The 26,630-nt window shown below is 42.1% G+C and overlaps 1 protein-coding gene across 4 annotated transcripts in view; it reads left to right on the top strand.

Moving 5' to 3' along the window:
- Window positions 1-26,630, top strand: part of ETS1 (ETS proto-oncogene 1, transcription factor) — a 131,412-nt gene that overhangs the window by 80,135 nt on the left and 24,647 nt on the right. For 3 of the 4 annotated variants that reach the window (XM_087706349.1, XM_087706347.1, XM_087706346.1), the window contains 4 exons: window positions 15,082-15,201; window positions 17,121-17,321; window positions 25,337-25,414; window positions 25,783-26,031. In XM_087706349.1, coding sequence (XP_087562475.1) covers window positions 15,082-15,201; window positions 17,121-17,321; window positions 25,337-25,414; window positions 25,783-26,031 — 648 coding nt within the window. The remainder of the gene's footprint in view (window positions 1-15,081; window positions 15,202-17,120; window positions 17,322-25,336; window positions 25,415-25,782; window positions 26,032-26,630) is intronic. The other variant, XM_087706348.1, reaches the window with a different exon arrangement.

Here is a 26,630-nt window from a genome sequence, read left to right as displayed (position 1 = left end):
AAAAAAAAGTGCTTGATTGTTGACAGTCCAATTTCAAATGGGGATTAGCTTTTCACATTTTTGGACTTAAATCTTCCTTGCAAAGCAGAATGCCATGAGTGTTTTTAAATTAAGGTTGGAGCAACTCAAGTTTAGACTCCCACTCAGTTATGAAACTTTTTGAGTACCTTGGAACAATCCATTTATCTCGCTTGAAGTGACCTCGGAGAGCTGTTGTGAAGGAGTGGCAACTGCAATTATGAAAGTTGCTTAAAAATCCACCTAGGCATAGAATAATTCTCTTCATCCTCTTCACTCACTTTTCTACTCCCTGCTGAGATTCTTTCCATGAATAAACGCATGTAGAGATGTGTAAGCAAATATCCTGGTGTTAAATGTGGATGAGCCTTCCTGGCAGTACCTACTTATATTGTGGTTATGGGCGCATTCTCCTGGCTTCTAGACAGGGAAGAACCGATGGTGGTGGCAACTAGATTCTTTCTCTGGGAGGGTCACGGCTGCCTGTCCATGCCAAAGAATGCCTGTGATCCATGTCATCTTGTCCTAAGCAGAAGAAGCCCTCCTGCTCGCCATATGGTTCCCATGTGTTTGGCAAGGGACAACAGTGGACTTTGCTCAAGGCCAGTCAATTAAATGAGGGAACAAAGAGAGATGGGAGGACCTTGGCTTCCAGTCAAACCAGTGCTAGGAATTTCCTCTCAGGACGGGTGAATGAATGGCTTGGGAATTTGATAGCAAGAGGAGCAAGGACTTCATTCAGAAGTGGGTAGGTCCAATGTATACTTCTGTCCCTTCTGTGGTTAGTCAGTGAAGGGCTTGGACACAGAGAAGGTCAGGAATTTTGAGAGCAGATTGTAGGCCCTTCCCATAAAATGAATGCAATCTTTAAAAAAGTGATGATGGATAATGAGAAAATATATTAATAAAATGGGAAAACTCTAATAGGGAAAATTGTAATATATATTTTTGGAGTATAAGACGCACTGGAGTATAAGACGCACCTTAGTTTTTGGGGTTACCAGGTATGCATCTGGCTAGCGTCTTTAGTCTAGTCAACTTCAGGACATAAGCTTGCTGGTTTTTAGTGCGCGCGCACGCTTTTCATTCCCTGGTTGGGGATAAAAAGCAGCATCTAAAGAACAGCTGATCGTGGGAGAGAGAAGAAATGAGAAAAGCAGGGAAGATTGCTTCACTCGTTAGCGCCTCATTAGGGCTGAAAAAAAAAGCTTGGAAAAAGCTACATTTGGAGTATGATGCGCCCAAATTTTCAGCCTCTTTTTTTGGGGGGAGGGCACTTATACTCCAAAAAATACAGTATATAAATTAGACTAGTATATGGAAATTTAAGATTAGTTAATCTAATTGTATTGTTAATATTAATAATGTGTTGAAGCATATTGTGAATTTAAAATATTAAGAGTTGGAAATTGTGGGGATTTTGAGATATACTCCCAGGATTGATTAAATATTATTACTGCTTGGTGTTATTAGTAATCCTACATATTTGTGTACATTTGGGAACACTGAAGTTATGGTGGAATAATGAGCAATTCATAAAATATTAAATAATAGTATCTGGGGGAAACAAATACAAGGCGTACAGAAATGTTATTTATGTTTAATGAACCAATGGGAAAATGATAAACACTTATATAAAAGAGAACAGTATTGTTGAAGTTGGAAGATTAGAATTACAAATAACTATTTCTATTATGATTGTTAATGTTGTTTAAGAAAGACTTGACCCAGTCAATACACTGTCCACAAAATATGTATGGCAAGAAAAGAAAACTGCAAATAAAACATGTTTTTTTAAAAAAATAAATAAATAAATAAAAATAAAGCAAATGCAATGGGAAGAGCTTTCTTATTCCATGGATGGTTGTTGCAAAATATGTGACTGGTCACACTCATTAACCGCAAACTGGGTGAGGTTCTTCCTTGTCATTTACTCTAACCTTAACCATCCTCTCCTCCCTTTCATTTAATCCTTTATATAGCTGGTGGATTTTTAATGTGTAAGAATATCCAAGGAGTTATGTGGTACCTGGAGCTATAAATAAAATAATGCTCAGGGCTGGGACTTTGTTTTGAATCTAAAAATCAAACAAATGGCCTTATATCTTACTACATGTAAACTATCTGTATTAGTACGGGAGAGAACTTCTGATTAGTGTAAAACACTTTGACTGGGTCATACTCTGTGAATATCTTCACCTAGTTTGTTAGTAATTTTGTCCCTGGCTTAGTATCATACTTAAAATGGCTCATTGAACTGAAATATGAAGTGGAAGGAGAAGATAAGACAACTTATCTTTCTTATCTTCTGGGTAAATACATTGGGCAAGTTTGTTTGCACAATATATTTACCCAATACCTTTATTTTCCTTGCCAAATCCTTCCATTCTACTGTTAATAATGTAGGTAATACATATGTATGTTTATAGCATATCTATAAGCTATATGTAGGTCCCGTTAATGTAGGTATAGGCAAATATATGTTTGCAGCATATCTATATGTGTGTTCTGTATGTGCACACTTTGTAGGCAACATAATTTCATTTTTAATGTGTGCCGGAGTCCCACAGAAAAAAAGGACAATAAAGGTTAGCTAAAGATAAAGGTAAAGCTTCACACATATGTGCTAGTTGTTCCCAACTCAAGGGAACAACACCTTTCAAAGCTGAAGAGCCAGTGCTGTCCGAAGACATCCTCTGTGGTCATATGGCCAGCATGACTAAACGCCGAAGGTGCACGGAACACCTTCCCACCAAACATGGTTCCTATTTTTCTACTTGCATTTTTTTACGTGCTTTCGAACTGCTAGTTTGGCAGAAGCTGGGACAAGTAATGGGAGCTCACTCTGTTACGCAGTGCTAGGGATTCAAACTGCCAAACTGCTGATCTTTCTGATGGACAAGCTCAGGGTCTTAGCCACTGAGCCACCCCGTCCCTCAATAAAGGTTATCTTATCTTAATAAGAATATGCAAGGGTATGTTTCAGCACTGGGAATATGACAGTATTCTGACAGTATTCCAATTTAAGAATTAGGAACAAATCTGCAATATGTTAATGTCAAGTTTTGGGTTCCACCACAAAACCGCGGACGACAAAATCGCGGTCGACGAAAGCGTGTATGTGACGTCATCACAGCGCGACGAAAAAGATCGAAAAATGTAAAAATAAAGCGAAAACCTTACCCTAACCCCCCCAAACCTAACCCTAAACCTAACCCTAAACCTAACCCTTAACCTAACCCTAAACCTAAACCTAACCCTAAACCTAACCCTTAACCTAACGAAAAACCTAACGCTAACCCTTAACCTAACGCTAACGCTCTAAACCTAACCCTAACCCTTAACCTAACCCTAACCCTTAACCTAAGCCTTACCTTTATGTGAATCGGCTTGCTGTAATTTAATTTTTATTTCAATTTTTCGATCTTTTTCGTCGCGTTGTGATGACGTCACATACGCGATTTCGTCGACCGTGCTTTTGTGGAACGCGGTTTTGACGGGTCACGCAAGTTTTGTACTGGTGGCTTCTTGATAACTAATTAAGAACCTGGCTTTTCTTTGATTCTCCTTTGGACATGCAAAGCTTGGCTTCTTCCATTTTTCTGTAACCACCAAGTGGTTACAGATGCCAGATGAGCTGGTGTTCTGGCAGAGATAAACCCTTTGGGTGGTTTCTGGCTACCACAGGACAAGTTAGAGAGAAGTATTTCCCAAGCTGTTGCTGACCTTCCTGTTAGTCTAACCATCTGGGAGGCCCCATTCCTGCAGTGGTTTCTCCAGTTCCCCAGTGAAACAATTCAGCCTCTTTTTCCCCCCCTAAAGGAATCATGGAATCACTTCTGGGGTTTTGCCGCAAGACAATATTCACCCTCCAGTTTAGAAGCCTTCTCTTCTAAAGGACTGTTGGATGTCTAATGCAGTGGTCTCCAACCTTGGCAACTTTAAGACCTGTGGACTTCAAAGCAAAGCTGGCTGGGGAACTCTGGGAGTTGAAGTCCACAGGTCTTAAAGTTGCCAAGGTTGGAGACCACTGGTCTAATGTATCCTATTGTTCTGACTGAGGCTTCCCAAGAGCCTGCAGAAAACTCCTTGTCCCGACAAAAAAACCCCACATTTTATTAATTCCCTGTGAATTCTGCTCATTCACATCCAGCAAAGTCTTTCAAGGGAAGATTTATAGTCACAGACCTTATCTGGCTGGGAGAGCTGCCAGGCCGGTATCTGCAAAACTTCACAAGGAGTCTCAGAGAGTCATGAGCAAATTAAGCAAACTAATTGTCTCCTGCAAACTCCACTCTCCTTTCGCTCCTCTTTTATTTCCTCTGGGAGGGACCATTAATTGTCCATCTGTGGCCTTACTTCCAGTTGACCCCTGTTTTATAACTGTTCCCTTTGTCTGGCAACTCTGTGCATGTGCACGCTGGGAACAGGCTCCAGCTGTTCTTCTGCCTCACTGATGTCTGACTCTGAAGGCAACTGATCACTGGCATATGGCTCTGGCCCTCTCTCTGCCTCTGACACAGAGCCCTCATCAAAGCCTTCCCCAGACTTTAAGGACTGGCCCATGTTCGTCCCCAACCACCACACTCTCCGAATTTGCTGCCAGCTCTGCTGGCTACTGGCAGGCCACAACACCTATTTCTTTCTTGAGTCTTATTTACATTTGTTCTCCTCCTTTCATTCTGCCCTTGGAATCTGTTAACAAGTTTAGCTGATCATTCCATCTTCCTTTTCAGTTTATTCTTTGGGGAAGGATTATAGCTATTTGACAAAGTTTAGAGAGCGGATTAGAGGAAGTTATCTTATGGGAAGTCGGGTGGAGGTGGAGAAGGGAGACAGTGGAAGTTTGAAGTTTATACCAAAAACGACTTGCTGCGTAAGTACCAGGAATTTCAAGAAAACCTGCCCACCTTTAAAACTGCTTGAAGGTGTAGTGACAGCTTTAGTTAAATTTGGCAAATACCATTGACTGTGTAAGTGGTAAGAAGAGTCACAGGTATTTAGCACTGATCCTTCTTCCCACAGGTATGGTTTGCACTTGATGCTAAGGGTTATTGCCCTGGGTTTTACCCCTGGCTTACTGAAGCTAGCAAAAAGCCTCGTTCACATTGACAAATAAACCATCTTGGGATTTTTTTGGTTTGACTTCCAACCAGGGGTGGGTTTCAACCGGTCCGCGGCGGTCCACGTGGACCGGTTGGTCGGTAAACCCAGAAGTAAGTAACTTCCGGGAACGCCAAAGGGCCCACCCGCCCGCCCGCACTCCTTACCGGTCTTTGAAGGCTTCTGCACTTCCACGCAGGCGCATGGCACATACAGCGCCTGCGCGATTCTCCATGAACAGCTGGAGCATTGCGCAGGCGCTAAGACGCATGCGTGAACTGCGCGTGTGCACAAGGATGCCGCTGGCATGAGCAACCCACCACTGCTTCCAACCATGGTTTAGGCTTTACAAGTGAAGAAAGCTGTGTTGCCTTTCACATACTATATCAAATCCCAGATTGTTTAAGAGAAGAGAAGGCTGAATCATATGCCAACTGCAAAAATGTTTTTTGGGGTTTTCTTTAAATTCATAAACATCAGGTCCATTTCTGGACTTCTGGAACTTCCTGTAGGCCCATTTTTGCCCTCCCCAAGCCTCCGTGTGGGCTCTGCACTTACCTGGCATGATGAATGGGTTGCAGGGAGACTCCTGGGAGGGATGGGGTGGGAGGGGCCAGCCAAGGGTAAGATTTAGGGGTTTACCAAACTGGGTAGAATCCTAGCTAGAGGATTGCCCAAACCCGTGTGAACCTCGAGCAGCCCACACCTGCTAAAGTACTGTGTTCTAGTTTAGCATATTCTGCAGAACCAGCCAGTGTGTTTTGCACACCAGGATGGTACGCTATGCAAAACCAGACACTTGTGAATTATTTATCACAACTTGCTGAAAGAAGCAATAGCTTAGACAACCCACTGTGCCGCAATGAAGCTACTTGTGAATAGCTTTAGTTACCCCTTCTCGCTGTCAGCTTAACCACAGGATTGCTTTGAACCCTGAATGAAGACAGTGAAGTACAGGTTCATATAGAAAATAACACTTGGTTGAAACAATGCGGGTGATGTACTAGAGTAACCCAAAGCTGAGTAAATGAGTTATATGGACCCAGCTGGGCACAATTAACTCGGTTTGCAATTTAAAAAGATTGCAATGTTCTCTGGATATACGCAGTGGTGGGCTTCAACTGGTTTAACAACTGGTTCAGTTTTCATTGCTGTGTTCAAAAACCGCCCATTTTAAGCTCTAAAACTTACCTTCTCTTGCTGTACCAGTGAGTAAAACGGCTGAAGCGTGGCAATCCACTGTGCGGCGGGAATCAGCTGAGCTGAAAAACACGGAAATATAGGACAGACTATGGCAGGGGTGGGTGGATGGGTGGGTGGGGCCAACTGATCATCAGAACGTCCGGTTCACCTGAACTGGTCCGAACTGGCTGAATCCCACCCCTGGATATATGCTCCATCACAAGAGGTTTCCAAGAAAAGATGGCACAACCATTTTCCCGGAAAGGAATAATGACTCCTGTCTTGGGCAGGGGGCTGGATTAGAAGACCTCCATATGGTTGGTTCTAATACCAACCATATGATTATTATTCTATGAAAGCTGGGGCGTGGCACCTCTGCTCACAATCGTAATCTGTTCCAGGACTTTGGTCGCAATTTGATTTGGTCTTGACCGGAAGCAAGACTGACTGTGCATGTACATACCCCCCCCCCAAAAAAAAATGGTGTGGAAGGTGAAATTTTCACCACAGGGCTATGTTTGATTGTCACCTGATGATATGTCCGCGACCAGAGTGGAACCTTTAGCGGATTTTTTGGGTCGGTCCCTGATTTGATCATGGTCAGAAGCGTTTGTGACCCGAGGTTCTACTGTACAAGGTTACAGAAAAAGTCCCATGTTGTGTGTATTTAAATGGCCACTCAAGATGCACAGAAGTGGAAATAGTAGGGAAAGATAGCAAACTTCAATCAGGGACAATTGAATGGCGGAAAGGCAAAATCCTTGACAGTCCCGTGGAGTGTGTGCATAAATGCACCCATTTCTTTTTTTTAAAATGGACATCTGGATGCTCCTCCACCTCCCTTACTCCCACCTCCCTCTTCTAACTGTGTGAATGCTGAGGGAGCCTTAATTGAAACAGGCCCATATTGGCTCTTGTTTCCTGCGTGGGAGTGAGAGCCAGGCCTTTGTGAAAACAGTTCAAAAGTGCAGACAAATTTCAGCGAATCCTGCCTAAATAAATGGGGCTCAGCTAAGTTCATTTGCTGAAATGTTTTCTCTCTCTCCTTACCATCTTCAACCCTAACCACAGATCTTAACGGATAATATTCTTCACCTGGATGCTGTTTTTCCGAGGTGAGGCAATATGCTTTTGGTTGGAGGCTTTCACTGTGATAAATCCCCACAGAAGACCCTCCCTCACTCCCTCCCTCCCCCTCCCTCCCTCTCTCATTTTGAATCAACCCATGTCCCTCATGGAGGGATGCAAAAGATGAGGGACCCTCAAGGTCAGGAGTATTCAACCGTGGCAACTCTAAGACTTGTAGACTTCTAGTTGAAGCTTCATCACTGGAAGCTTTCAAGAAGAGACTGGACTGCCAATCTGTCAGAAATGGTGTAGGGTTTCCTACTTAGGTAGGGTCTGTACTATATGACCTACAAGGTCCCTTCCAACTATATAACCCTAGAATTCCACTGACAGTATGCCAGCCTTCAGGATCAAATGGAAGGTCTGCTCTTAGAGACCCAAACATTGTTTGCAGTTGTTAGTTAGTCTCATAGGCAGCTAATCTAGGCTAATTTAACTTCTCTCTAGGACAGTGTTTCCCAACCTTAGCTATTTTCAAAGGTGTGGACTTCAACCATCCATATATTATTAATAATCCATGAGTTATGAACCACAGTGTCTGGAACATGGAAAATCCAAACTAAGCAAACCATTTTGTGCAGGGGTGAAATTCAGCAGGTTCTGACAGGTTCTGGAGAACTGGTAGCGGACATTTTGAGTAGTTTGAGGACCAGCAAATGCCACCTCTGGCTGGAGATTTTGTAGTAACCTTCCCCTGGAGTGGGGAGGGAATGGGGATTTCACAGTATCCTTCCCCTGCCATGCCCACCAAGCCATGCCCACAGAACTGGTAGTAAAACAATTTGAATCTCACCACTGACTTTGTGGCTTAATTTGATATGTGAATCTAGCCATAGAGTTCTTTGCTCCAGTCATCCATCCTATGTTGTATCAGGTCTCTCTCTCTGCGATGGCTTAAGAGTTAGCAGATATGGCTACAGGGAGTGAAATGTTGGCAAGAGTGACATTTTGCTTCTCTTGAAGTCAATAGTGCGCTTGACCTCTGACCTTAGTGGTTATCCATCAGATCTTCAGACAGGAAGGGAAGCAGAAGAGGTGCCCAGGTCAGTCAACTCCTGTTGTGACCAGCCTCTATTGGACATCAATTTTGGACTTGCTACTGTGTAGAGTATTACAGAGGAACAAGGGCACCATAGATTTTTTTCATGAGGAACAACTAGAATTGGGATTTTCATTTTATGTAAGACAAAATGGAGAGGAACGTCTCCACTTCTTACTGCCGCATGAGCTTTAAATGTTGCTTAAATTGCCGTGATTTGGGTTCTAATACTGTTGTAAAGCAGAGGTGATGAAAATGATTCTTCACAACCCAACAGCAACTTGGCCATCATAGTCAAAATGGAACAGATATGAGGAATGCTCAGTCATAAACAATGTTGGAAATTATCACTGAGAGAGTTTTGAAGTTGCCAAACCACAACATGGAGAAAAGCAGGGTCCCTGTCTCATTTTGAAGATGACTATGTTGCTGTTGGACTTTTTAAATTTGCTTGCAATTTGTTTGCATATGCAAACTCAACAGTTATTTTATTACTGCCATATATTCTAGGTACCTATTCTAGGTACATAAAAATGTCTATTTCACAATGGAATTCTTACACACAAGGACATCAAGTTTCTTTAAAAAAAAGGAAAAGCAATGCTTTGTTTGAGAAAAGAAATCTTTGAGAGCCTTTTCTGTTTAATAGGGTCTTCAAAACATAGGTCATAAGTTTGTAACAGATCTATTGAATATGCTCATACCTAGTACTAAACTGTAAGGTATATTTGGTTTGGGTTTAATATATTGTGTGATTCTAATCATCATGGAGATGTGGTGGCTCAGTGGGTAAGACGCTGAGCTTGTTGAACAGAAAGTTGGGCAGTTTGGTGGTTCGAATCCCTAGCGCTGGGTAATGGAGTGAGCTCCCATTCCTTGTCTCAGCTTCTGCCAACCTAGCAGTTTGAAAGCATGTAAAAATACAAGTAGAAAAATAGGAACCACCTTTGGTGGGAAGGTAACAGTGTTCCATGTGCCTTTAGCATTTAATCATGCCATCCACATGACCACGGAGACATCTTCGGACAGGGCTGGCTCTTTGGCTTTGAAATGGAGATGAGCACCCCCCCCCCCCAGAGTTGGGAACAACTAGCACGTTTATGTGAGGGCAACCTTTACGTTTATATCTTCTATGCAAAAATGTTCCATTTTCCATATGCTATGGCGTTAAACGCACAATCTGATTCACTAACATAGGTGAATAAACTATAATCTTAGGACACTAGTTGGTATATACATTTATGCCCTAGTATATTATGCATTGTGTGAATCCAACCGTTTTTATTTTATCCAAAACACAATTAAACAAAACATGATTTCATGTCATGTCAGACAATTATTTGATTATGATGTTAATTATTTAAGGTGTCCTTTGATGTGTCATATTCTAATATCAGATTTTACTAAACGTATACTAAATTCTGGTAATTCTGTTAAATGTGGCCTAGAAATAATTAGTTGTGCTTCTTCAGTTAAGCCAGCCTTAGTTGCCTCCTTTGAAGTCAAAATCTGTGGGGTTATTTGTGCCGGTCCTCCCTATTGCAAAATACCTTCAAACCGCTAGCTCTGTTTTGTTGATCACGAGTGAAATTTGAAGCCATCTGGGTTGGAGTAGTATCTGTTCAGGGAGGCCTGGTGCTGGAATCTTGCTAAAGAGAGAGCAATTCATGTGTTACTGAACTTGGACCAGGATTGGATGCTGCAAGGTCTTGTCATCCTGAACAAAACAAGTATCAATTTTAAATGAGCATTATTTCCATTTAGTCTGCATGTCAAATCCAGTCCAGTCCAGTGAGAGCCAATTTGGTCTAGCAACAGACTAGAAACCAGGAGAAGGGGACTTCTAGTCCTGCTTTAGGCATGAATGCCAACTGTGTGACTTTGGGCCAATCACCAGGAAAAGGGTGAGTTCTAGTCCTGCCTTAGGCATGAAAGCCAGTTGGGTGAATTTGGGGCGGGGGCGGTCACTCTCTCTTAATCAACCTCATAGAATTATTGTTTTGGGGAAAATAAGAGGAGAAAAGGTATGTTGGATATGTTCATTATCGTGAGTTATTTACAAAACAGTAAAGATAGCCTGCCTGCCTGCCTGCCTGCCTGCCTGCCTGCCTGCCTGCCTGCCTGCCTTCCTGCCTGCCTGCCTGCCTGCCTGCCTGCCTGCCTGCCTGCCTGCCTGCCTGCCTGCCTGCCTGCCTGCCTGCCTATCTATCTATCTATCTATCTATCTATCTATCTATCTATCTATCTATCTATCTATCTATCTATCTATCTATCTATCTATCTATCTATTTATCTATCTATCTATCTTTATAATCTATCTATCTATCTATCTATCTATCTATCTATCTATCTATCTATCTATCTATCTATCTATCTATCTATCTATCTATCTATCTATCTATCTATCTATCTATCTTTATAATCTATCTATCTATCTATCTATCTATCTATCTATCTATCTATCTATCTATCTGTCAATCTACCTATCTGTCTATCTGTCTGTCTATCTGCCTATCTGTCTCTATATACCAATCTGCCTGCCTGCCTGCCTGCCTGCCTGCCTGCCTGCCTGCCTGCCTGCCTGCCTACCTACCTACCTACCTACCTACCTACCTACTTACCTACCTGCCTATCTGTCTATCCTGCCTATCTACCTACCTAGTTGCCTGTCTGCCTATCTATCATCCATCCATGCATCCATCCATCCATCCATCCATCCATCCATCCATCCATCCATCCATCCATCCATCCATCCATCTATCTTACACACGTTTAAAGCAAGACACCAGTCCTTGCCTCTTTAAGGCTGCAATCCCATTAACATAAAGTTTATTTCTGAGTAAGCATGGTTAACATTTATAAGGCATTGTATGCTTTTACAATTACATGTTGACTTGAAGAATAGATTATGCAACTGAATCCAAGACATGTTTACTTGGAAGCAATTATAATTATACATAGGATTGAACATCACTTACCCTTACTCTGTTTGCAAATTCTCATCTTAATTGATTGCCTGATGTTCAGAAAGGCAGATCTCATTTTAGAAATTAAACATTTGGCAAGAATGGCTTGATTTCTTTTAATAGATGCTAGTTGGGCAAAGGAAATGTAAAAAAAAAAAAGTTTCCTAGCACTTGAGCTGAAATAAGCTTAGATAAAACATTTGGGAAGAGCGTAATTAAAACCCTGGAAGTAAGGAGAAACTCTTAGCAATGACAACTTGAAATAAAATGTTTATAAATGTTAGCAAAATATTTAATAAAATTATTTTAGAAAAATATATATCCTTTTTTTTTAAATTCAAGATGCATCACACTGAACCAGAGACTTTATAATAGATACCAAGGAAAGAGATAGGAATAATTAGGAAGACTGAGATTTTATATTGAATTTACAGTATAGATATACAATGTCCTTTGTAGTATAATAACATACGTGTTTATCCCTGGTCCAAACACTATGCTAAGCCAAAATGTGGTTTGGAGGGTTTAGATTTATGTAAACCCAGTCAATTATGGTTTATTCACAAATCCCCAGTTAAGCCGTAACTTAGCATTGAGTGTAAACCCAGCCAGTCAGGAAGTTACACCATAACTGTATGCACCAAGCAAATTTTGCAGTATCGAACAAATTAGCTATCACGGCTTAGTGCAATGTATGAAGCAGGCCATTCTTTGCAAAGCCCAGCCATTGGTGGGTTGTAAACTATGGCTTATGGTTTGGTAGTATGCATGAACCACAGCATTTATGCTGGCGTATCTCATGTTAACCCAGCCAAATTCATCTATGCCAGTGTTGGTGAACCTTTTTGGCACCCAGTTCCGAAATGGGAGTGCACACCTATGAACAGGGGAGCACTGGAAACCAGAAGAGCAGCTCTATGCGCATGCCAAAACCCGGGAGCTCAGCTTCTCAGCATGTGCATGCGTGCCGGTCATCTGGTCTTCTGGTTTTTGGCACGCATGGAAACCAGAATCTCATCTTCCCAGTGCATGCGTGCACGCCAGGGAGCTGCTCTTCCAGTTTCCAGTGCTCCTGCACACATGAAGACTAACTGGAAGAGCGACAGGCGATGGCTGGCATGCCCGGAGAGATGGCTCTGCGTGTCACTTCCGGCACGCATGCCATAGGCCATCACAGATCTATGCCATTTGAATATTGTTTATCAGTGCTACTATCCACGTGATGCAGAGGTGTGGTTGCTCCTGGTTTGGCCCAGATCGGGGGAACCGGTAGTAGTGGCAGTGGGAGGCTTCGCTGTGGCGCAGGAGCGCGCCCGAACCAGTAGTAAAAAAATTGGCAATTGATGTGATGCTTTGTGTAGAGTAGAATAGAATCGAATAGAATTTTATTATTTGTATGCCGCCCTTCTCCGGGAGGACTCAGGGCGGCGAACAATTCAAAAGGGGGAAAAGGGGAACATAAAAACGAAATACAAATAATAAAAATAGGCAACAGTCGCACAACCATACATGTCGAGAGGGGAGGGAACTCATCACCCCCAGGCCTGCCGGCAAAGCCAGGTTTTGACGGCTTTTCGGAAGGCCTGGAGAGAGGTGAGGGTCCGAATCCCTGCGGGGAGTTCATTCCAGAGGGCCGGAGCTGCCACAGAGAAGGCCCTCCCCCGGGTAATAGCCAGGTGGCATTGGCTGGTAGATGGCACCCAGAGGAGGCCAACCCTGTGAGATCTAATGGGTCTGTGGGAGGTAATTGGCAGCAGGCGGCCTCTCAAGTACCCAGATCCAATACCATGAAGGGCTTTATAAGTTACGACTAGCACCTTGAAGCGTATCCGGAGACTGATCGGTAACCAGTGCAGCTCGCGGAGGATAGGTGTAATGTGGGTGTACCGAGGTGCACCCACAATCGCTTGCGCGGCTACATTCTGGATGAGTTGAAGTCTCCGAATACTCTTCAAGGGCTGCCCCATGTAGAGCGCAGTAACTGAATAGGCCTTGGTTTAAAGGAATGTGAAGGAGCACATTGCCATGCCGGGCTGCCCCCGGTGTGTTTCTCAAGGTCTGCTGTGCACATGTGCTTCTTTTTGTATTTGAAGTTGGCCAACGGCAAAACAAGTGTCAGCACTGGCTTCTCCCACCTCTCAAAGCTGTGCCTGAATCACTCTCCCATAGCCAGAGAGCAGCCCAGCTGCCCTCTGGCCAGGCTGCAAAGGTGATTGAGTTGCTGCTGGGTGGTCGTTTTTTTTTAAACCCACCAAGCATGCTAAGCCCATCATTAAAACACAACAAGCTGCTTAAAAGTAGTGGGGGAGACACTTTCCCTTGGTGTTATCTCTGAGCAGAAGACGGATGGCAGAGCTGTGCTCAGCGGTGTGTTTATTTCTCCAGAGCTTTGCTAATAAAATCCTCTAAATATCCCAATGACATTTTTAAACAGTGTTTGGGATCTGTTGCTCGTTCCCCAATAGCTTGGCTTTCGTTTCCCATTGCATTTGCTCCTAAATATCCCACCAAAAACGGCCCTTGTGAATTCTGCAGAAAGATAACAAGCAAAACTGTGTATCTTAGTAGACTATCAAAGAAAATATCATAAACATTGATGGGGGGGAGAAACCTTCCTATTTACGTGATACTCTCAGTATCTCATCCTACCCTCTTAACTTTAAATGAGGATTTCATGGCCCTAAAAATGTGCAGACATGCAAACTAGTTGGGTAAACTTATTGTGATAAATGGGAGTTTGCCTTATCATAATTCCCATGGCATTTTTTTTTTTATTGTGCAAGTGAACTGTTTTAGCTTGGCATGATTTCTTTCTGTAGGTCAGAAACCATAAGGAAAACTGCTAAGAAGAATCTCTTAACTTTAAATGAGGATTTCATGGCCCTAAAAATGTGCAGACATGCAAACTAGTTGGGTAAACTTATTGTGATAAATAGGAGTTTGCCTTATCATAATTCCCATGGTTGTGTGTGTGTGTGTGTGTGTGTGTGTGTGTGTGTGTGTGTGTCTGTCTGTCTGTCTGTCTGTCTATCTATCTATCTATCTATCTATCTCTATATCTCTATATCTCTATATCTCTATATCTCTCTATCTCTCTATCTCTCTCTATCTCTCTCTATCTCTCTCTATCTCTATATCTTTATATATCTCTCTCTCTCTCTCTCTATCTATCTATCTATCTATCTATCTATCTATCTATCTATCTATCTATCTATCTATCTATCTATCTATCTATCTATTGTGCAAGTGAACTGTTTTACTTTGGCATGATTTCTTTCTGTAGGTAAGAAACCATAAAGAAAACTGCTTAGAAGAATCTCAACATGTCTGTCTTGGTTTTGGTGCTTGACAAAGGGAGACTTAATACCTACTGTTCAATTCTATATAACTTTACAAAACCAAAACTAAAGAGCAACAACTCAAAAATGGTCTCATACAGTCTACTTCCATTGGTTGTTCATGGAGTATCATCCTCTTATTTGCTGGTCAACTTAGATGGGCCCATTGAGTAGAATTCTAGCCAGGGAAAAGATGGTGGACATCTATCTATTGACCTCGGTCCAATGACTTCGGCTCCTTTGATCCTTCCACCATCCAGATCATTGGTGTCTACTGATGTTCCTTTTTCTCATCTTTGTCTTCTAGATATGGAATGTGCAGATGTGCCTTTGTTAACTCCAAGCAGCAAAGAAATGATGTCTCAGGCATTAAAAGCCACATTCAGTGGTTTCACAAAAGAGCAGCAACGACTGGGAATACCCAAAGGTAGGTTGGAAGTGCTGATTTGCGCCAACGTGCTACAAGAGTGTGTGGTTTCAAAACAGGTGCAAGTTGAATGGGTTCGTGGATTGTATTCTAGCTAGAGCCCCTCCTATGTCATTCAGCTTCCATTTAGTATATAGAAAGCAATTTGAACATTGCACAGCATTTGGGGCGTAAGGGTAGCAGTTCTATCATATACGTATATGTTGTAGTTCCAAGAGCACAGAGTTCCTCAGGTGTTGTCTCCATAACCTTCCACAACCTTGAGACTCACCTGTCTATGGAGATTCTCAGTCACTCAGGTCACGGTTGTCCCAAAGGTGCTTTTTCAAGAGGCAACTGGACTGTCTTGTTTTTCTTCGAAGACATTTCGCTTCTCATCCAAGAGAGTTGAAGAAGCTTCTTGGATGAGAAGCAAAACATCTTGAGATTCATAGTTTCTTTGATCTGATACTCAACTAAGGGACATTCAACTTGATGGTGGAAACAGCTGACAACCTTTTTCTTATTTGTTACTATATTTTTGAAAGGTGGTTGGTGTATCATTAATAAGGAAGTACTCTTTGGTACTGAGAAGCTGACATAGGCAGTTCTCAACTTACAACCATAACTGAGTCTGCCCCATCATGGACATAACTTGTCATCCTTTAGGCCACCCATGTGACTGACCCAATTTTACAACTTGTTTTGCAATGGCGATTAAGCAACCTTGTAGAATGACTACCGCAGCCATTAAGCAAACACCCTAGTTGTTAAATAATCCAGGGGTTCACAATAGGCTGATCTTGCCAAAAATTTGAAGGAAATACTAGTTTTTAGCAAAACCAATACAAAAAACAGTCACGCAGCTATGGAACACTGCAAAGGGAGGGCAGTAAATATGGGCTGGTTGCCTCGTGCCTAATGTGTGGTCACATGACTGCAGGGGGAGCAGCTATTGTAACTTTGGAACTGGGTTGTAAGTATCCCTGGGGAAGTCTGTTGTACCTTCAGACACTTGCGAAGCAACCAGTCATCAGTTGATATCTACCTGCAAACTGAGCAGAATTGCAATTAATATGTCCCGGTGAGGGTTTCCAATATCTGATCATCCAAAGAACTTCTGAATAATATTTAGCTTCTTGCCACCTTGGATAAAAACTGCTGGAGAACTCTTACCAAACCAGAAGAGATATCTTTGTGTTGTTGCCCAACAGCGAATTCGGACAGTGAGGAGGTTGAGGAGGGACATGGGCCAGTCCTGGAGTCTGGGGAAGGCTCTGATGAGGGCTCTGCATCGGAGGCAGAGGGAGCCAGAGCCATATGCCACCTATCAGCTGCCTTCAGAGTCAGACACCAGTGAGGCAGATGAATAGCTGGAGCCTATTCCCAGTGTGCTCATGCACAGAGTTGCCAGATGAAGGGAACAGCTAAAGAACATGGGGGGAGTTGGGAGTAAGGCCATAGGTGGATGATGAATGGCCCCTCCCATAGGAAATAAAAGAGGAGCGAAAGGGGAGTGGAGTTTGCAGGAGACCATTAGTTCGCTTAATTGCTTTGTGACTCTCCGAGACTCCTTGCCAAGTTTTGCATATATCGTCCTTGCAGCTCTCCAAACCAGATAAGGTCTGTGACTATAAATCCTCCCTTGAAAAACTTTGCTAGATGTGAATGAGCAGAATTCATAGTCAATTAATAAAAGGGGTTTCCTTCATGCTCTTAGGAAGCCTCGGTCAGAACACTTTGCCAATTCTGCCAGCGTATTTGAAAAGGATTACAACTCACTGGATTATCAACAGTGAGGAGAGTACAGTATGACTTTTCACTGAGAGAGATACAAGGACTAATAATTCAGGCTAGCAGAGGTCTTTCAGCCTTTCCTAATAGAATGTTGTAAATGCCACTCCCGGTAACTCTTTTTTATCTGTGGTTTCCTCATGCAGATCCTCACCAATGGACAGAAACTCATGTACGGGACTGGATTATGTGGGCCATGAATGAATTTAGTCTGAAGGACGTAGACTTCCAGAAGTTCTCCATGAATGGAGCTGCCCTGTGTGCTCTAGGGAAAGACTGCTTCCTTGAATTAGCACCAGACTTTGTAGGAGACATTCTTTGGGAACATCTGGAGATGTTGCAGAAAGGTAATATATAATGACCAACAATGGGCTGCTTTGATCAGGACTCTACTGGAAGACTGCACAAGTTGATGGGAGTTCCTGAATATCCCAGTGCAAAAATCAATGTTCCTGATTCAACATCACTTTAATTTATTGTACTAATGAAGGCAAATACATGTGTTTAATTTATTGTGTTTAGTTATTCCTCACAGATATAAGTATACGGTATCCTTATTGAATATTTTGGCAGAGTCTGGTTACAGTGAAAGGCTCCCAAAACAGATTGCCCTTGCCGATTATTTTTTTTAAGGTAGTTTAATCTTTATCTATATTTTGGGATTATAGAAAATTGCTTTAAAAGAGATTATATTTATTTAGTGACTGTCTATGTAAGGTGTGTCAAAATTGTAACCTGTAGGCCACAGTTGGTCCTGGACAGTTAGTAATGTGGCCTACCAGATAATGAATTCTCTTTAGTTTTCTATATTTTTGATTATTTATATACATTAACTATATTATATGTTTTATATGTGGCCCAAGAGAATTCCTCTTCATTCAGTGTGGCTCAGGGAAGCTAAAAAGTAGTCTACATTATGGGTTGATTAATGCATCAACCCATAATGCAATCTATGGATTCCAGAATATCCTCAAATCCCCAAGAAATACCTTTCATCCCCCTCCTTAGGATATCTTCATGCTGACTCCCCAGAGAATTCTGGGACTTGAAGTCCATTCATCTTAAAGTTGCTGAGGTTGAGAAACAATGGATGAGGACACAAGTTCAACTCTGCAAGAGTGTACAGCACCACAGAGAGTTGATCAGGTTGCTGGCTTAGGCTGCATGCGGCCATCAATGAAATCAAGTTTGATACCTCTGGGTCTAGAATATAGACCAGAGGTGTCAAACTCGATTTCATTGATGGCCGCATCAGGGTTGTGTATGCCCTGGGAGGGCTGGGGTGTGTGGCCGGGAGTGGCTGTGACCGGGTTGAGTGGAGCCAGGGATGGGCATGACTAGTATAGGTGTGGCCAGTGGCATGACACAGGACTTGTGTCAGGGGCATCTGTGATGGCCAACTGCTAAGGCAGGACTTCCCTGAGACCCTCATTCACTCTCATTATTTCCTTCCTTCCTTCCCTCCCTCCCTCCCTCCCTCCCTCCCTTCTTCCTTCCTTTCTTTTTCCTTCCCTCTTCATTCTCCTTTCTTCTTCCTTCCCCTCTTTCCTTATTTTTCCTTCCTTGCTCTCTTCCCATCTTCCCTTCTTTTTCTTTGTCTTTCCTTTTTTTCCTTTCTCCTTTCCTGGCTCTTCTTGCATGCTCAAATGCAAAAGAGGAAACCTTTCTCCTTTCGCTTGGTTTTTAGCTTGTTTTGATAGCCCTCTGCCAGCAAAAACAGAGCCTGGGGAGGGGGCGCACGGCCTCCCCAAGCTCCATTTGCTGTTTCCAGGCCGGCCCCTTGAGCCAGATCTAAGCACCCCATCTGGCCCATGGGTCTTGAGTTTGGCACCCCTGTTATTGGCCCAAATGCTGTTGCAAAATTATACCTTTCTCCCACCTGAAGATGACTATTCCTGCACAAAGTCTTTTTTAGTAACCTTTCCATCATTGTGCTGATGCATTTAAGAAGAGGAGTTCTACACAAACAAGAGAACAGCACTGCAGCCACAGATAGGAAGTGTTTCTGTGCCATGCTTGAATGGGTGGGATTTTCCAGCCTGTGTATCGTTCACCAGCGTTCGGTTCTTTGCCAAATAACTGTGAAATCTTATTCTCCTTGGAGCCTGTGGGGAAAAGGTGCTAAGGAACCAAGTTCACTGCCAGGCTACACACAGTTTATAAGGGCAAAGCTGTGTTTCTGACACCACCTTTTTCCAAAAATAATAGACAGCATCAGCTATTCCTGGACTAACCTGGATAAGCTTTAATAAGTAACAGAGCAGCATTCAGTCTTGAATAATAAGGTGAAACCAATTGTAAATAAAGGGCTAAACCCACTGAGATGTTTGCAAACCATTTTGGAGGCTTCTGTAATAGGTAGAGACAGGTGTTTATTATTCCATTTTGGGAGGCAAGAGTGGGCTGGGACAGTTTTGTCTGTTCCATGAAATCCACTAAAAAGGTAAGGGATGTTGCCACCTTCTGTGGCTTCCTAAAGATAAACATGCCACCATTTTTGGATGGACAGCCTCTCATTTCTCTTGTTGGTGGCATATCATTGCAGCTCTTTTCTTCTCCTTTTTTCATTTCCAACTGGTTTTGGTGTGAGAGTTAACCGAACAAGCTACACCAGGGGTGAAATCCTTCTAGTTCGGCTTAGCTCAGCCGAACCGGTAGGAACGATTGTCCTTGATTCTGTGAACCGGTAGTAAAAAAAAAGCTTCTGAGGAGCTGTGAGCTGTGTGATCGCTGGAAGCTTTTTAAAAAAAACTTTTTAAGGCATTTTTTCCCCTGCTGGTTCACCCAAACTGGCATGGAAAAAAATGATTTTAAAAGCTTTAAAAAAAGCTGAAAGTGAAAAAAGCTGGCCACGCCCACCCAGTCACAAGACCCCCACCCCCACCAAGGCACGCCCAGAGAACTGGGGGCGGGGGGATTAGATTTCACCACTGAGCAACATACAGAGTATAGAAATTTAAGTTTCCGTGCGTTTTGTTTTGCTGTGTACACTGGCATCATCATGGCATACCTAATGCAAATGATAGAGCTGAGGTGGCGCAGTGGGTAGAGTGCAGTACTGCAGGCCACTTCAGCTGACTGTTATCTGCAGTTCAGCAGTTCTAATCTCACTGGCTCAAGGTTGACTCAGCCTTCCATCCTTCCGAGGTGGGTGAAATGAGGACCCAGACTGTGGGGGCGATATGCTGACTCTGTAAACTGCTTAGAGAGGGCTGAAAGCCCTATGAAGCGGTATATAAGTCTAACTGCTATTGCTATATCCCAGGCATCTAGGGTTTAATGATTTGGTTTACCAAAATCCCAGGTAACTTCTGGTGGGATGAGAAAAAAAATCATTAGATTGAAACTCTTTAAGAATCAATGAATGTAGAAATTACTAAACTGAACTGGAGTACATTAGCTGATGTTCCCCAAATAGTATGTCAACATCTTCAGTCAATTAAACAAGGACCCAGATTGTTGGGGGCAAAGATGCTGACTCTGCAAACCATTTAGAGATGGCTGAAAAGCACTGTGAAGTGGTATATAAATCTAAGTGCTATTGCTATTGCTACAATGACATTGATAAAGGTTGACTTATGACCATTCCTTGCTCTTATAAGAGCTGTGGTGACGCAGTGGTTAGAATGCAGTATTGCAGGCTACTTCTACCTACTGCCAGCAATACAATTCTCAGCAGAAGATGGACTCAGCCTTCCATCCTTCCGAGGTCGGTAAAACGAGGACCCAGATTGTTTGGGGGAAAATATGCTGACTATGTAAACCACTTAGAGAGGGCTGTAAGGCACTGTGAAGCAGTATATAAGACTAAGTGCTATTCAGGGATGGGTTTCCACCAGCCTTACTGCTGGTTGGTGCACGCACGATTTGTGCATGCTCTGTGCGTGTGCGCAATTGCCTGTAAATAGTTCTGCGCATGCGCAGAACCTTAAAAATGTCAAAAAAATCATACCACGGTGACCGGGGAACCGGTTCAGGGGCGTGGTGGACCTGCCATCCTACCGGTTTGACAACCCTATCACAATTTCCACTACTGTTTCACCTCAACCGGTGCGAACCGGTAGCAACCCACCTCTGCTGCTATTGCTCAATGCAAGGCAATGCATTCTGCTGCTTTGATGCTCATTTTTATTGTTTACCTGCTTGGGAGTAAGGGAGGGGTTCCTTAGAATTGAATACAGTGTTCTAGGAAACAACTTTAGTTGATAAAATTGATAGTCATGAAAACAACAAGCAAGTTTTTTTTTTTAAGTTGGAGATATTGGCAAAAGTTGATTAAGGTTGAGTTCTAGAAAATAAGGACTCTTTGCTGAACAAGGACCTGGAAATATATGAAACAAAACTTTGTTTTTATGGATTATTTGGAAGACGGCCATGTTGATTATTCCCCATAGCCTGAGAAATACAACAAGTGTAACACTGTGGCAATGCATTATCTGTATCATTATGCAACTAACAGAATTTTGCATACTGACATTAGGGAAATAAATGCAAGTTAAATCATTTGTACAAACATGTTCTTACATATATTTGGTTTGTTCTATGCACAGTCCATTTACTGAGGTCCAGAAATTTGAGCATTTGCTAGGTACCTTCAAAACAGTTAGTTTGGACTAGTTTTTACAATGGCTGAAACAGGTTGAAAAACAGTGTTTCCATTTCTATTTGTAAAACTAGAAAGGAGAAGTCACCATGGATCTGATAGCCATTATCTATGACTAGTGAGATGAAGATTGCCTAAAGCAGAGGTGTCCAAACTTGGCAACTTTTAAGACTTGTGGACTTCAATTCCCAGAATTCCCCAGCCAGCCATGCTTAAAGCTGCCAAGATTGGACACCCCAGGTATAAAGGATGACCGCTGAGTAAATTTTCATGAAGATGCTAAGGTTAAAGGAAGCCCTTCCTCCTTCTTAGTCATCTTTCAGTCCTATGTTCCCACATGGAATGACTAGTTTTGACCCATCAGGGAATGAAATGAGGATCCTATTTACAGTAGTGGCCAAAATTGTGGAAACCTTTTGTGGGGGGGAAAAAGTGTATTTTTGAGATTTGATGGCTAATAACACCACTTTTTTTAGTACTACCATAAAATTATATATCAATCGAAGGATAATTTAATCAAGTATGGAATGCAATAACCTTTATGAAAGATTTTCTATTAGAATAGCAGTTATGAAAAAAGAAAAGTATACATAGAAAAAAAGTTATACAAAAATTATCACCAGGTCAGATAATACTTAGTTGGGTAAACTTTAGTGTGAATTACGGCCTTACAAAGTCTCCCCATGGAATGAAGTCAAGTCAACTCAAGTCTTTTAGTTCTGCAGCTGTTATAATGTGAAACCAAGATTGAACGATTGCTTCTATTAACTGGGTTTTATTGCTGTGTTGTTTCTGACATAACTTTTTATAGAATACAGATAATTGAACAAACTTAATTGCATTACATTCTTGATTAAAATATCTTTCCAGTGATATATAATTTTATGGTACTACTCAAACAAAAAGTATGTTATTAGCCATCAAACCTCAAAAATGCATTCCCCCTCCCCCCAAAAAAAGGTTTCTACAATTTTTGGTCACTACAGTATTTTTGCTGATTCCGGAGAGAGGTCAGCCAGAGAATAGTGTACATCCATTAAAAAAGGACCTAGTTTTGACCTCTCCTTCTGCTAAGGGGGATGGGGAAGAGTTCTAAACAAAGCTAAGACTTGTGTGAGTTGAGTTGTGAGAGCATTGTGCCCTTTTCCCTCCTCCTGGACAGATCGGCCAAACCCCCAGATAGATAACCACAGGGAAGGGGACAGGCCAGGATATAGTTCTAAAGAAGGCACCAACTTTGTAGTCAACGAGAGGGCACTGTTGACTGTGAGGAACAAGGGTTTATTTTAGGGCACGGGGGATGGAAAGGGATTAATTTTGAATATTCTGAAATATATGTCAGTGAAGAAGACTTCGCCTGATGGCTTTGCTGTCTTTGTTAGGCAGTCTGTGGTCGGTGAGTCACTTCTGGCTGAAATGTTTCGAAATACCTAAGTGTGTTGGAAGCTTTGACCCTGGCCATCTTGATTATTTTGACCATGCAATTCTACGTGTTTGCTTTGGCAAAAGTTTTTGAAGTTATGGCGCTAGCACTTGCTGCTCAGTAGAATCTGGCTTAGTCCAGCTGACATTGAGCACAGGAGCTTCCTACCATGGTTAAAAAGTTCATGGGCCTCATAGACCCCTGAGATGCTTTTCTAGATTCCCCCAATTCCTCAAGATCCTCCTGCTGAATAACATAATTTTTACATCATCATTATATACTTTATTCCCATATCTTAAAGATCATTCAAATGAGTGATTATATACTTTATTCATTAAACATGAAATTCAGTCAGCTGAATATTCAAAAATGCACCACAAATACCATTGACTGGTGCTAATGGTTGTTATGGGTTACTGCTAGCGTCCTTGCTAACAACCAGGTATCTTTTTAAGATATACAATGCTCTGAGTAACACAGTTTTTTGCAGTTCCTCTGGTGTTGCAAGAAGCTACAATTTCTTGATATGTTTTATATAATACTTGGATGTGGTACCAAGTGTCCCGATGACAATAGGTATCACTGGTTGTTGTTGTTGTTGTTCATACATTCAATGTCTACATAAACAGTGTGTTGTCTTGGTACAGTTAATTTTGAGAAATAATAATGATAATAGTAACAATGATATTCATAACATTAATAATGATCACATAATATTAATAGAATTTGTTTATCCCTTTTAGTAAATCTTCCTTATATAATTAATCATTTCTTATGTTTTAAAATTTCTAGCTTCTGTTTCTGTTAGTTAGCCATTGGTAAAACAAATCTCATGTTAAAAAAAATATTCAATTCCTTCCTTCCCCTTATTTTTAAGTGTTAATCTATCCATTTCTATCCATTCTAATATTTTGTTATTCTGTTTGTTTTGCTAACAATTTTCATGGAGGGACGTAAGCAGTGGGGTATCCCAAGGTCAGGGGTTAGCAACCTGCGGCTCTGGAGACACATGTGGCTCTTTTATTCCTCTGCTGCAGCTCCCTGTCGCCAGTCAGCTCCACAATTGATAGGGCTTTCGGTTAGAGATAGAGGAAAAAGGACGCCGCGCTAGGAGGAGACTCTATGGTGGGGGAACCAGACTTCTGGTTGTCAGAGGAAAAAGGACGCCATGCTAGGAGAAGACTCTATGGTGGGGAAACAGGACATCCGAATGGCTCCAGAATTGAACGGAGGGCTTCCGGTTAGGACCTTTGTGGCTCTTTAAGTGTTTAAGGTTGCCAAGCCCTGCCCTAGATTCTGTCTTAGGCTCAGTACTCTTCAATAGCTTCATCAATGATTTAGATGAGGGAGTAGAAAGGGAACTCATCAAATCTGCAGACATTTTTTGCCTGAAATTTGTTAGCAAACTACTGAACAGCGATGACAGGACCATGATGCTTCTCTTATTCACACTTTTTGAACCCTAGTCAAATTAAACCAAAATCAATGAAAAAAATATGCAGCGATTTTGCAATGTGAGTAGACCGTGCCAAACGTTGTACTCATGAGATGTAGCTGCCAGCCACAAACAGCTTTCCTAGTATGATAAAAAATGAAATTTTGGGAAAATCCTATTACACAACTGTAAGTCATGGAACTGTATCAACAGCATTTGTTTAATAGACGCTAAGGAGGACAATTCTCATGTTTAACTTCCATTGGCCAGCTTGGCATGTGGTTGGTGATGACGGGAACTGTGCTCAAGCTGTATTGATTGCGTCAGTTTCCTCAAGGCATTTACATGTCACATGGGGAAAGTCTTGGAACTCACATACAAATTTTAATACAGATGTTCATGTGACGGAAAGCCCTGCTTACATGCACGCCACTGGACTCCACGGTGATTCATGCCTTTATGGTCCTCATGTTGGATTTCCATAACGGATGTCTTGGTAACTACCACTTCCAATGTTCAACATAGTGTTCCCATCAATTTTTCTACATGGGCTCGTTTTGACAAGCTTATCACCACGTTGTGTGATGACTTTGCATTAGTCACAGTTTCTCAGCTTCATAGACAGACAGATATATAGATATATAGATATATAGATATATAGATATATAGATATATAGATATATAGATATATAGATATATAGATATATAGATATATAGATATATAGATATATAGATATATAGATATATAGATATATAGATATATAGATATATAGATATATAGATATATAGATATATAGATATATAGATATATAGATATATAGATATATAGATATATAGATATTGTTGTTAGTTAAATTGTTGTTGAATAACTGAGATATTCCCTTTTGTTTATTTGCTATAGAAGAGATCAAGCCATATCCAGCAAATGGAATAAATGCTGCCTATCCAGAATCTCGCTACACATCTGACTACTTCATTAGTAAGTCCAATTCTTTTTTCTACCCTTCCTTCCTTCCTTCCTTCCTTCCTCCCTCCCTCCCTCCCTCCCTCCCTCCCTCCCTCCCTCCCTCCTCCCTCCTTCCCTCCTACAAGAGGGTAAATTAATGTGTGCAGAATATTGGGCTTTAAACAAATCTAAAAATGTGTTCTGTTAACTTAGAACAAATTTTGGAATGTGTGACCTAGTACACCTCTTCCCAATTACATCTGCCTGTCACATCAGATCCAGCAGAAAGGGAACCTTGCAGGATCTTTGGCAAATCCCAGACAGCGGCCTTTTCTGCCGAGGTGCCCACGTAGGTCCCTGAAACCCTGGATCACCACTTCATGCCATTTTTCTCCTTGCAGGTTATGGCATTGAGCATGCTCAGTGTGTGCCTCCATCAGAGTTTTCTGAGCCCAGCTTCATCACAGAGTCCTACCAGACTCTCCATCCAATCAGCTCTGAGGAGCTCCTATCTCTCAAATATGAGAATGAATACCCACCGGTCATTCTTCGCGACCCAATGCAGATGGACTCCCTGCAGACAGACTACTTCACAATCAAACAGGAAGTCGTAACACCGGATAACATGTGCATGGGGCGTGCCAGCCGAGGTAGTGTAGACAAATAGATAACGAAGGCTTTGGGCCATGGGGGTTGCTTCTGTTCCATTCCTGGTACTGCCACAAAACGTCTTCAAATCATGGTTTCATTCTGCTGGTGTGCCTTTAATCAGCCCTGGTGTTGCAGTGGTTAGAATGCAGTATTGCAGGCTAACTCTGCCCACAGTCTGGAGTTCAATCTGTGGTGGCGCAGTGATTAGAATGCAGTACGGCATGCTAGCTCTTCTGCTGACTGTTCAATTCCCACCAGCTCAAGGTTGACTCAGCCTCTCGTCTTTCTGAGGCCAGTAAAATGAGGACCTAGATTGTTGGGGGCAAGAGGCTGACTCTGTAAACCATGTAGAAAGGGCTGTAAAACACTGTGAAGCGGTATATAAGTCTCAGTGCTATCTCTCCAAGGTCAATAAAATGAGGACCCAGATGATTGGAGGCAATATGCTGACATTGTAAACCATCTCGTTAAAGCATTACAGGGCGGTATATGAATTTAAGTATTACTGCTATCGCTATTGCTATTGCTGGTTACTTTTGCTAAATGGTGGATAATTTTGGTATAGTATGCCTAAGTGATGTTACTGGGGATGTGTTCT

Source organism: Thamnophis sirtalis, unplaced genomic scaffold, assembly GCF_051295495.1.
Source record: "Thamnophis sirtalis isolate CommonGarterSnake01/CBP01778 unplaced genomic scaffold, rThaSir2_p1.2 scaffold_2, whole genome shotgun sequence".
NCBI classification, from domain to species: Eukaryota; Metazoa; Chordata; class Lepidosauria; order Squamata; family Natricidae; genus Thamnophis; species Thamnophis sirtalis.
This window is presented reverse-complemented; position numbering and strand designations above follow the sequence as displayed.